At 48.0% G+C, this 12,802-nt stretch overlaps 1 protein-coding gene across 2 annotated transcripts in view; it reads left to right on the forward strand.

Moving 5' to 3' along the window:
- The first annotated feature begins 221 nt into the window (after positions 1-221).
- The window catches only part of PRAG1 (PEAK1 related, kinase-activating pseudokinase 1), a 26,427-nt gene continuing 13,846 nt past the window's right edge, over positions 222-12,802 (forward strand). For both annotated transcript variants that reach the window (XR_003398346.1, XM_026848157.1), the window contains exons 1-3: positions 222-336; positions 1,902-2,296; positions 3,699-5,518. Coding sequence is in view for 1 of the 2 variants with exons in the window: in XM_026848157.1 (XP_026703958.1) it covers positions 1,940-2,296; positions 3,699-5,518 (2,177 nt within the window). In the remaining variant the exon portion in view is untranslated. The remainder of the gene's footprint in view (positions 337-1,901; positions 2,297-3,698; positions 5,519-12,802) is intronic.

Here is a 12,802-nt window from a genome sequence, read left to right on the forward strand (position 1 = left end):
TGGGCGCAGGCCCGGGGCTGGGGGCGGACGCGGGGCCGCCCGTCCTGGAGTCTGGGCAGCGGGAAAGAGCGGCTGCCTCGGCGGCAGATAGGGAAATCCCGGTCTTTAAAAGGCAGTTGGCAGCGCCGGTTATTAAACCGAAGCGAAGAGTTTTTTCTGGCTCTGGTCCCTGGTTTCCTCCCTTTGATTTTCCTTCTTTCTTTGCTGGCTCTCATCGGAACGCAAACTTTGGGTGCTGCCGGGCGCTGCTTGCTAGATCTGACTGGAAACAAAGAATAATTTTTTTTTAAAGATATTTTTCTTGAAAACAATGTTAACCTCGTTGAAGGTATTGGGGTATGTCCACGAGTGATTTGTTGTCCTTCAGTTAATTTGGACTCTGTGAAGTCCATGGAAAAACCTGTCTAAAACAGTCTCTTCCCTGAAAAGAGAGACATATACCATTCTGATTTGTGAATGCCATTGACATTGCCCTTTTTTTCTGCTCTTTCACAAAACAGACCCTAATTTATCAGCCTGCCAGACAGAACAGGTATGCAGGTATTAATGTTTTAGCTGGTGAAAACCTCCCAAAATAGCATTTGAATTCAGAAGATGCTTGTGGGTCAGTGGCTCTCACCCACTTTGCTTTGTCCCACCCAGGCTCTTAATAGTATTTTTTCTTTTCACTATGCGGTAAGGTGGCTGGTGGAGAGACTGGCTGGGGCATCTCTGAGCCCAGAGGCTTTACTGGAGCGCAGGCTGGTTTAGAGGCCCATGCAGGTGCAAGAGTGTCCATAGCTATGGTGGTGTTGCAGTATGCCCGTGTGGAAGAATGCTGGTAAATTGTTCTCTTGTGCCATCAGGATTGAGGTGTAAAAGTGCCTGTTCACTCCAAGACCCTCAAGGAAGGATCCTCAGTTTCTATTGGGGTCAGCTGGCAGGGAGATGATGCCCTGAAGTTGGTTAGATGGGGAAAGACCCTGTGGAGTTGTGTGCCCCGACACCCATAGCAGCCGGCTGCAATTTGCCTCATCTAGTTTTCTGATCTCTTCCCTAATCCACTCAGCTTTGTGGGAGTCCTCGTCTGAAGTATCTCCAAAGTTGTTAGCTCCAGGTAGCTACTGGCTGAGAGCAATCAGACCTGGCCATGCGGAGAGGGGGGGCACAGGAATGCAGGAATGTCTTGTTCCTGGGGCATTTCCTCCTGGGGAAGGAAGATGGGAAGGGATCCTTGTCTGTAAGTAATCCAAGAGCAAAACGTTTCTCCCCTTACAGACAATGAATCGTTTCAGCGAGCTGACGCTCTTATTTGTGACTCCTGGCAAACCAGATAAGAGCTTTCTGCCAGGCACTTGCTCAAATCGGTGCCAGCCCCAGCCTTGCTGATTGCCTTTCTCTGTTGCATTGGGTGGGAGAGAAGCCTTTGTGTACTACAGCAGTCATCACAGTAGTGCTTCTGGCTGAAGGAAGGTTGTTGCTGGTCCCCTTGGTTACACAGTCACCGATTCTAGTCCCTGTATCTCCAGGCCTTTTTATTTTCCAGAGAGAGGATGCCACTTTGGAGAAGGAATTTTTCCTGTCTGGCTCTGCTTGTGGAGCTGTGAACAGCTATTTCCAAGACCTCTTTCCTTTACCCTTGATCTAAACCTTGCATGAGGCTGGTTATACATGCTCATTAAACAAGGAATTAAATCACATAGGAATGCTGCTTGCTTGATGTCTTCTCTGTTACAGAGCTATGCTTAGAAGTTGAAGCTTTTTAAGTGATTGTGTGGGCTTTAACTAAGCTGTGAAAAAAACCCCCTTGTAAACAATAAGCCTTTGTGATGAAGGCAAAGTGTAATTATCACCTGTCCTATTAAAAATCTTTCCATTTGGGGGCATACCCAAACTAATCAGACAGTGTTGTGCTTTTCCAGATACCTATGTGATCTTTAGGAGTGGCTTTGAGGAGCAAATGCAAAATGAGCAGCGGAGGACAGTGCAGAAGACGCAGAGGGCTCTCAGTCTGAGCCACGAGGATTTGAAGATGTCTGTGTGCAGTGACTTTGTGGAACACATTTGGAAGCCCGGCTCCTGCAAAAACTGCTTCAACCCAAAGACTTCTCATCAGCTGCAAACACCCCCAGACGTGGGAGCTTGTAGTGTGCTCCCGAATGGAGTTAGGACCAAGCCCGAGAGCCCCGCATTGGAAGATGAAGTTGTAAATACTTCCCCTTTCTCAAAGCCAACAATTGCTGTGAGGCCAACTATGATAAACTCAGATGTTTCTGACACGTGGGCGGATGTGAATATGAATGCAGATCTGTCACAGGTAATGATTAATCCAGTCAAAGCATGACTTCCCATTACTTACCTCTCCTCAGGAGTGCTAGGAATATCTGTTAAAATGGTTTCCTTCCCTTTGTTTTTCCTTCTGGTCTTCATTCGGGTTTTTAAGCCGTATATTGGCTTCTCAAAGTATCTTTGGCTGAAGCTGAATGAGCTGTTACTCAGAAGGCATGTTCCAAAGAGCTTAAAAATAAGTTGTTTGTTTAGGAACTTCCGGATTTTACATGAGGATGTGGGTTAAAGTTATTTTCCTGGTAAGATATACTGAAAAGAAGTCCTGTCTGGTTGCAGTCAGTCCTAACTGGATCCATGGTCTTTGTGGGTGAGGAAGAAAGTGCCTTAGTTTCCTAGCCCAGGTCCTTGGGTTCCCAACCTTTGCCAGAGCAGTAATGCCCTCTGGGTGTAGCACTGCTGCCTGTTTGCAAACTGTGGGTTGAAAGCCCCAGTTGTTTGAGTTGCCATCAGGATGGGTGGTTCACTCCTCTCCCTGACCAGTTGGTATCAGCACTGCCCCAGCCATGCAGAGTGAAGCACTGGCTGCTGTCACCCTGCCCGTGGCATAGGTGTGCTCCTCTCTCCCACTCTCATCCCAGAGGACGGTCAGGGCTTGTCAGCTCTCTTTTTAGCCTCCTGTTGCTCTCCCTCACTTCTCTTCCAGGGGTAAAGGGCACAGGAGAGCAGGCTGTGTCTGCATTGTCTGTGGGGTTTGATCAGTGTACACAGATTTGACCCCAGGCTGAATTTTGCACTATGGGAGCAGGTTCTACCACCCTGGGACAGGGGGTCGCTTTGCAGGCACATGTCACCCTCTGCCTCTCCCACTCCTCCCTTGGCAAGCAGGAAGGATCTCCTTCAGATGAAGAGATTTTTTTATGCATTTCCCCGCCTGCTCCCCAGTCCCTGCTGCTGAGCACAGCCAAGCTGCTACCCCAGGATAACCTGTGGTAGTCTGTGTCTATGCTCCGCAGTGTGCGACTCCGAGCAGCAGTGTGAAATGAAACGAAAATAAGCAGACAGAGGTGCAAATATTCTTTCCCTCTCTGAATCTTTAATTACACGGTGGTTCACAGACAGGATGACAGGTTGGACATGTTTCTGGCAGCGAACCCATAGAAAGAGAAAGGAGAATGCCTTATTTCAGTGCATTGCCGTTATTGGTAATACAAGGATTGCAAATGGTCCAGGGAATCAGGCGAGTGTAGTTTAAGTACAAAAGGTTTGTGGTAGTTACTGGTGGGGTGAGCACAGAGCAAAACAGATGGTGAATGCAAGTGGACTTTTCTGTTGAGCTGGGCTTTTTATTTTTTTTTTTTTCCTTTTAAATTTCTCTTTCATTTTACATATGCACATCCTGACAGTGCACTTGTCTCTTTGGTTCCTTTCAGGTTAGCTGGGGCATGGTTACTGGCAAACAACTCCTTCTGAAATCAGGAGATGCACAGCGGATCTGCCTTGACAATTTTGGCGGTGGTGGTGTGAGAAAGCCCTTCCTTCACAAACCGCCCAGCGACTGCTTGTCTTGCTGTCCTCCTAGCTACTCCATGGTGGGACTGCGCAGCCTGGAGAGCCGAGTGGAGAGAAATGTCTCCATCCACAGCCTGGTGCTTGTGGGTGAGGTGGGCAAGCAGGAGGACAGAGCCAAAGACAAGTTTGCTCTGCCGCATTGGGCCCCCTGCCCTAATCCCTCCACCTTGGAGGACAGAATCACCAGCAGAAACCCTCCTTCCCAAGCCAGAGAAGGAGCAGCGCTCCCCTCGGAGGGCGACTGTGGTCACGTCTCCTCAGGGTTTGAAAGTGAAGGAGGCGAGTACTGTTCAATCACGGACTGCTGCAGAGAGCACCCCGTCTCGTGGGAGCTGCACTGCACAGAGGGGAAGGGTGCCAAGAAGGAGAGCCCTGCTCCCTGTGGATGGAGGCAGCGGGATACTCCAGAGATTCCTAGGCCAAGCGGAAGGGTGGTCAAGTTCAGCGAAGAGGAGTGCAGAGCTGTGAATGTGGCCTTCTGCATCACAAAAGACCAGGGTGATCCTCTCCCCTACGCCCTGTGTTCAGAGAGAAAAAAGCTGGCTCTCCACACCGAGGCTGCTGCTCTCTCTGAGAGCACGGGGAGCAGCAAGGTGGCTGCCTTTGCTTTGTCCCCGGAGGATGAGGACTTGCCTGTCCCTGGAGAGCTCTCTATCACCGGAGGCCCCTGGCCTGAGGGTTCGAGCACCCCTCAGCAGGCTCTGGTGGAGCCACAGCGCCCTCGCCTTGCAGAGCCAGCCCGCGGTGATCCCATCTATGCCGAGAGCACCAAGAGGAAGAAGGCACAGCTGAAGGCTGTCAGCAGACAAACAAAAGTGGAGAAGGTGGCCCGCAGCACTGGCAAGGAGCAAGCCGATGGGATGTGGAAGGATGGCAGCTGGGCTTTGAGTGGTGAGAAGGAATACCAAGACTCCACTGGCCAGGTGGCTGCAAAGATAACTATAATGACAGCACACACTGAGGATGATCACAAGACAATATTCCTCAGCAGCCCTGACTCAGCGGTGGGAGTTCAGTGGCCATGTATCAGCCCCATTGCCCACCCCGATTTTGGGACTTCATCACCTGCCATTGAGCCTGGAGAAATTTTTCAAGCATCTGGAAGTGAAAACAGCCCAAGGTTTCATCTGACAGCTCCTTCCAAGACCTCAGTTACTGAGAGTCCAGCCATTCCCCCAAAGATGTCCAAAAACAGCCAGCTGGGCAGCGAGGGGAACCGTGTTCCACCGCCAAGCTCCCATGTGGCAAGGTTTGGTGATGACAACAGCCACGATGGAGCTGGTGTTCAGCTGCTGCCGAGGAGCTATAGTGATACAGGCGCCTTTGGGGCGTCCCCTTCTCCATGCACTCATGTCAATGGGGTCTCTGTGGAGGAGTCCAGCAGAGGTTTGGCAGGCTCGTCCTATGACAGGAGGCAGAAATACTACACCCCAGCGTGGACCAAGCAGTGCCGGATAGAGGAAGAGGAGGAGCAGGAGGAGGAGCAGGAGCTTTTAACCCACCCATGGGCAGTGGGAGCTGAGAATGGAAAAGCTGGTGCTGACCTTGTGGATGACAGCCTGATGCTGGAGAGCCAGACTGGGATCAGCAAATCATCGTCCTTCTCCTTTGATTTCCCTAAAGACAAGAGTAATGGTGTGGAGTTTGCACCACCGCCACCACCACCAAAAAAGCAGTCCAGGTACAGCCCTGTGAGTGTGTGCATGGTGGTCTATTAACGATTTGCAGTGGGGATGTTTGCTGCAGGCATTCATTGACTAAGAGGTGCTTCCCATTCTTTTTTGCTTCCTTTTCTGTTCAAAGGTGGGCTTTCAGGAGTATAGGAGGTGACTGCATGGATGAAAAACCACTTACCTTTTTACTCTGAAAAGCTGTCAGATCTTTGCAAGTCCTGATTTGAATGCCATGTGTACTTGCAAAAGTCCTTCAGGGCTGTAAGGTACAGTCTTGGGTCCCAGTATTCAAGTGAGAACAAGGTCCGTGCCTGGGATTGCTTTTGTTTCCCAGCTCAGCTTCATTCTGTCTTGGCACAGATCCTTGATGTTCAATAGGATAGAAAATCTGGGGTTGAGAGCTCCTCTTGTAGGTGGAACTGGGCAACTTCTCTTGGTGCTAATAGCAAGGGTCTCTGAAATACTCATTTTCAGTTTGCATCTAATGTCTTTTTGCTTTCAAGGTTAACTCTTGAAGCTGCAGTTTCCCAGGGAGGACTCCTTGCCTGCAAGCAGGTAATTGGATCTTGCCTAACATACTCTCATGATCTGCAGGAGTCACCTGGCTTCAGGCAGCCTTCCCCTCACTTCTCTCCTGGAAGTCAGGTTTGCAGGCACGGCAACAGCAGGCACTAGAAAACAAATGTGAATAAGGGAGAGCTGTCCATCTGGGAAGGAAGTAGCTCTGCTAAGCAATTAAAAAAACAGGCTTCCGATACTTTGAGTGCATTCAGTATCTGCAGCTGTGTGAATCACAAAAAAAAAAAAAAAAAAGGAAAGAAAAAAAAAAGAAAATGGAGGAAGAAAAATTGATTTTCTTTCCGTGCAACTAATGGATTCTGTTGTCTGAGCATCCTGGGGAGGGATACTTCCACATTCTGCAGGTGTCCTGTACGTGCTTTATTGCGTGTGTCAGTTTTGTTATGTGTAACTGCATTGCACAACAGATTTGACTCCAGCTCCTTGATTTAAAAGTTGAGAGAAGGGCTGGGTGTTTGGAAGAGAACTTGCTCTTGGGGTCCGTGGCTTGACCCCACTGATGCATAGGCATCAGTAACCTCCAGGTTGACACTGTGGTTGAGTTGGCCCATCCTCTGTTTTCTTCTCACACTGAATTTTCCATGTTTTTAGAGTTGGCTATCCTAGGGAATTAGTGTTTTAAATTGACCAAGTGGTGAACAAATTAGGTTTCTCAAGGAGAGGGAAGAGATGAACAAGAGGCTTTAGTTTTCCCTAAAGCTGGGCTTTCTGCTGTGATGCTGCATGCCTGCTTCAGTCAAGAGGAAAGAAAAGGTCCACAAGCAAGTAAGCACACAGATGAGCTTTATTGCTTTTAAAATCAAAGAGAACACTGAGATGTGCTTTAGCTTTGACCCTGTGAACTTTCTTTCATGTGGTGTCTCCTATCAGCCTGTGGCTTGGGATTGTATTTGCCACATGAGGTGGTGTTGAGGCCCCGCAGGGATGATGTGATGCTGTTGAGCAGTGATCATTTAGGAAACGCCTGCTGAAAATCCTCTAGAACCTGATTCCTTCCCCTGCAGAGTTGATGTCACGGGGCAGGCCAGAAGGGTGCTGGCACTTAAACTCAGCACTATATATCTCAGCAGCATACAGTGCTAGGATACTTACCGTACTAGGACCTCATTCTGCTTGTGGAGGAGCAGCCCTGCAGAGCCCTTGGTCTGTACTGGGGGCAAGTATGCTTCTCTGCCAGTGTTTGGAGTCTCCTTTCTGCCTTTATGAGGGCTGGGAGTGGAGGCTGGAGTCTTCTTGATGTGTCAGGGCCTTGGCTGGGTGACTTGGACCAGCTGTGCTCCAATCCAGGAGCATGTCCTGCTGTTGCCCTCCACATGGAGTTACGATGATCAATCCTGAGGGGCGTGGAGCATTTTCTACTCCTTGGAGGGGCTGTTTCATGCTCCTGGTGTGATCAGGCTATGCCAACTGTAATGGTTGCTTCTGAGTTATGCTGAAAGCATCTGTGTGCTAGAAAGCCTGTGTGAAAGTGGACAGGGAAACTGAGGTCAGGGAACACATGGCATCCATGACTAGGATCTCTGACGGAGCCATAAACCCTGCCAGGTGGTTGAGGTAGTCACTGGCATTGCTCTTACACCCTGTGGCTGTAGGCCATGTGTTGTGCTACAGGTATTTGTCTCCTAAGCAGCTTGATGCCTGCAGCTGAGCCTTAGGGCGTTTTACTCAAAGAGCATAGCCCTCCATCCAGCCACCAAGCCCCTGCCAGCCCAGCAGGCCTGAGGAGAGATTTGATCAGATAGCAAAACTTGAATGCTGTGCAAACCCAGCTGGTTGCTTTGTTTGTTTGCTTTGAGGGTGTTCTTGTTTTCGTCTCAATCCTGGCTTCTCTATGCATGTCGATGCAGGAACCAGGGTGTTGTTACCTGCTCATGGTGGTGGGAGGGATGGCTACGTGCTCAACTGGTTAAAACCACCATAGCGGGATTATGTTACCCTGGGCAGTTGTTGTGTGCAGCTTTGGGTCATGACATGACTCCAACCTGGTGCTGGAGGAACATCTCCTCTGGTCTTCCTGGGCTGAAGCCAAATGCCTGAAGAAGGGAGGAGGTCTTCCATACTAAGATGAGTCTGAGACATATCCATACTTTCCTCGGCCTGGGCAGTCTGTGGGCATGTGTTTGTTCATAATGGAAGAACCATTGATACTTCTGTTATGCTTACATAGTCCCTCTCAGAGTCAGAGCGCCTCAGTCCAAGATGTTCTCTGGTGGCACAGTTGCAAAGGATCCTTGGATGGATGGATGGATGGATGGATGGATGGATGGATGGATGGATGGATGGGATGAAGCCAGTGAAGACCTAGTTGTGGCACAGACTTGGGGTTTGGGGCTTAGCAATTCGAAGTTCATGTCAGCTGCAGGAAAGGTGTGTAACCATCCTTTTCCCTTCTAGATCTCAAAATGCATCAAGGTATTTGATTTCATGCTGGAAAATGAAGCCTGCCTGTTTGACTTTCCTAATTAAACTTAATTGCTCATTTTAAAGAAAATTTGCATGTGTGTTCAAACTAGTTTCAAAGCAGAGAAAGAAAAAGTGAGTGTAGATTTTGTTGTGTTCATCTTGGCTCTCACAATTAAAAGGGAAAAAAGTTTTTACAGGGTAGATTCCTGCCAAACACTGAGGAAACTCTGGTTTTGCAGTAAGTTTTCTCTTAGGATGGCATAAGGAGTGATTTTGGGGAGTTTTAAAAGTAGGCACAAAAAAAGAAAATAATGCATTTGTGCCTGTTTCGTCCCATATAAAGCTACTCTGGGCTTCTTGCGACTGTTTCTTTATACAATCCTTTCCCTGCTTGTTTGAAAGATTATAGATATTTAAGGTTTGCTTGTTTTGAAACAGAATGGAAAATGAGTTTAATTACAAGAGGAAAGAGATTGGAAGGTAGCTGGTGTTATTCCAAAAGCTGGGAAGATAGTTGGCTAAGGAAAGGGCTCACCAGGGGAACTAGGATCCCGGGACTTGTATGTGCAATGATAATTTAAAGGTTCTTCAGTGTGAAATGCTCTAGTGTGGCCTTCAGTTTCTTGGCACGAGGAATGAATCTTTGCTGAAATTTATGTCTCTCTTATGTAGAGGGTCGAGCTAAATGATCCTCACGTTTCCTCCTAGCCTGCAAAACCTTGACAGTTAATTTATTTCATGTGCTTCTTAAAGAAGGGAAACAGTGATGCTGTTTTGCATCTTGAGCTGTTGGCTCTTGAGCTGTTTTCATCATAATTAATGCCACCTTCAAAAGGCAGTACTGTAGATAGCTTCTGAAATTTGCTGAATGCACTTGCTTGGTGTAACAAAGGTGTGTAGCACAGCACATCCTGACACCCGCCATCACTGAAAACAGCCAGGACAAATGAGCTTGAGGTGTGCCAAAATTGCGTGTTACGGTGCTGCTTGTTGCCAGAGGGAACAGAAAACAAGAGTGTTACAAAAAACCCAACGATGTTGGGAATTGAATCACCAGGAAAAGAGCCAGGTTTGTTCCTTGCTGGGGAAGTGGTGCTGGCTGGTGGGACTGTGCTGTGTGTTCCTTGCCAAGAATCGGTCTGTGATGGAGCAGTGCTGTACCCGAGACAGAATATTCCCCTTTTCTTTCCATTCCTGAGGCACTCGTTTCTCTTTGGAGCGCAGTGTCAGGGTGTACCCTGGTGACAAAAGCAAACTATGAGCTGCTGTGGCAATTACAAATGCAATTGGAAGTTCACATGGGTCCCAGGTTTTGAACTTCTCTGTGACTGTGGATGACAGCAAGGATTTGCTGTTTGGTCTAGGACAAGCCAGATTTATTATTATTAAAATAATAAAGAACTCTGGATGGAGACTATTTAAATACATAACTACTAAGTAAATAAAGCAAAGAAGTGGGGGTGTGGCTTAAGGAGAAAGAATCACGCTCCAGGACAAAGAGAGAATACACCTTTTAGATTCCACCTGTGGTTTTTGTCTGAAACTAATTAGGAATTTCTCCTGCTGCTTCTGCCAGTGGATAATTTTAAAAGGTTGTGAATTATCAGTCAATCTTTTGGGAGAGTTTGTTACTTTTAAAATGAAAGTAGTTTGCTTTTCAGTGTGTTTCTTATCTTACCATGTAAAAAAGCTCAGAGTTGGAAATCTAAATGAGATTTGTTGTCCCCTTCACCACATCAAAGCAAGCAGTGATTTTTTTTGACTCATCTACCATCTTAATTCTGCACCCCATCTGAATTTCCCCTTGCATTGCTAGACTCCAGACCCTTGTTTCAACTTGAACTGCGCTACATAAAACCTTTTCGGTGCAGGGAGAAGAGGTGTAGTCCTCTGGTCAGAGCCTCTTTCCCTCACCTGGATTTTAGTTTCTCCACATTTGTCAGCTGGTAGCAGAAAGGTAAGTATAAATTGAAGCCTCAAATGTTGTAAGCTCCTGTATGCTGGTTTTGAACTGCCCTGTGTATCCAGGGGAAGATGCTGGAAGAAACAGCGGTGGAGGGAGGAGGAAGAAATAATTATTCACGTTTCATGACAGACAAGCATATGGTACAACAGTGCTTCCTCTTGTGTAATAATTATGCCCAGCCATGTGTTGTGTTTGATGCTGTAATGCAGTCTGGCTTTTCTCTCTGCCATGCATTAGTTCCACAGTTTTATTTTGGGAGGGGATGTCCTGATGACATTATCACCAGACTTCTGGAGCGCGGTTTGGTTTGTGGTGATGTGTGTGTGTTCTCTGTTCTCCTCTGCTTCCTTCCCCTTTTGCATGATTTATAAAGCTCAGCATCTCTGTTATCTGTTCAAGTCCTGTCTTCTGTGCTGAGAAGGAGTGACCCTCTCCTGCCAGCACAGCAAAACTGAGAAACCTTTGTGAAGGGGCCGCAGAGCAGGCGCTTCTTGTGATAGGGTCTCTGCACAGGGGACAGATGCCTTCCAGCATCCTCCACTGCTGCCAACAGGCCGTGCGTGTGATGGCCACTGGAAAGGAGCAAGTGAAAGTCTGGCAGCTCTTGCGTCCCACTGGCCTTCTCCCCGTCTCAAAACCTCCCTGCCCCTTGCACTTTAGGAAGGTAACCAGATCTGCATGTCAAATCTCAGGCAGGTGATTCAAGCCGAAGGCGTGCCTGGAGTCAGAAGGATCCCTGGGGCGATATCCCAAGGGATGTGTGTCTGTTGCGCTTAGGGGAGCAGTGCTTTGGTGCCTGTCTCCACTCTCTCTCCGTGAAGTGCATGGTGCACAGTCAGTGATGCTGGAGTCCCGCAGCAGCACCAGCTGGAACCCCAATATGTTAAGAAATGTGATATTAAACATGGGGCTACTGTCTGAATGTGAATCATGGGGAAGACGAAGCATGCCCTGGCTGGATATGCAATGTGAGGCATGGCAAATGATCTGGGTCCCTTTGCAATGTTACAGAACTCCAAAACTCCAAACTGTTCTGTTTTGGTTTTTTTTTTTTTTTACCAGACCACTGTTTTCAACCTTGACTTGTTTTAGGCAGGACTGTGGGAATCATGTGGAAAGCCAGCTGGATGAAATTGTTTAGGATTGGAAAACTGGGGAAAAGTGAATGGGAAGGCTTGCCTGAATATGCTGGCACGTTGCATGGAGGATGTTTAGTGTATTTAAAGCCACCAGAAAAATTTGGAGAGCTGTCTTTTTAGGTTATTAGATTGGGAGAACTGACTCTTTGGCCCTGTTCTTCATGCACTGGCACGTGAAGGAGGCTCTGGTGCTGCTCTTGAAGTTGCTGGTTACATTTAAGGTGCTCAGCGTGGATTTTTGAAATTAAGGTAAATTAACTACTGCTACATCCTTCTGAAGAGGAGTGGAGCCCACAGATGTAACCAAGCCGGTGGGGAGGCAATCCCAATGATTCTTTCAGGTCTGAGATGAGTTGATGCTCTTTATTTCCAGTGTCCTTCAGTGAAAAGGGCGAGATGGAGAATAGATAGCTACCTGGGCCCTTGCAGTCACGCGTGGTGGAAGGAACGCTAGCAAATCAGGGCAAGTTCGGCTTAGCTGTAAATCAGGATCCCACAGGCTGTCACAGCGATGAGTTGTTCAGCTCTTGGGGTGGCATTTTACTGAAATGGGAGAGTTTGACCCGAGCAAGTGTTTTCAGTAATTCTTTGGTATAGTGTGTGGTATTTTAATCTGTGCAGGCTACAGTCTGAGCTTCAAGCAGCTCATAGGAAAAGAGGGAGATGTAAAGCGGACATATTTCCAGGCGGTATTAGCTGGCCTGGTTGTAACATCTGAAACAAGAGCAGGATGTCGTTTAAGCGGCAAACAATTTCTATTTCGGTGTCCCTATTCAGGAACTGCATTTTACATAAGTCACGGCAGTACAGAGAGGAAACGGGGCTCTCTGTACATCTGACTTCACCGCGACGTTGAGCTCGGCAAAGGCAGCAGCCAGCGTGGTTCTGGCAGACACCGTGTTGCGCCCAGGTTGCTTGGAGGAATAGGTGTGGCTGCGTGCGGTGGACCTTGGACCCCGCCGAGCAAAGTCCCATCTCTCTCTGAGCGCGGGAATGGTAAGGCAGCTCTGCGGATTTGTGTTTAAGTGATGGGAAGGAAATAGAAAGGCACCAACTTTTCTTGGGGGGAGGGGAGGAATGTGTTAGGAAAGCTCTCATCTGTGCAAATCAAGATCACCTTTCTTGCAAAATTTTCTTTTCTTATGGATTCAAATGCTTCCTTGATTCTTGCCAGGTCAGACAGTGTACCCTCATGGGTATGTACC

This window comes from Athene cunicularia (assembly GCF_003259725.1).
Source record: "Athene cunicularia isolate RWA chromosome 4 unlocalized genomic scaffold, athCun1 chr4_part2, whole genome shotgun sequence".
Lineage (NCBI taxonomy): Eukaryota > Metazoa > Chordata > Aves > Strigiformes > Strigidae > Athene > Athene cunicularia.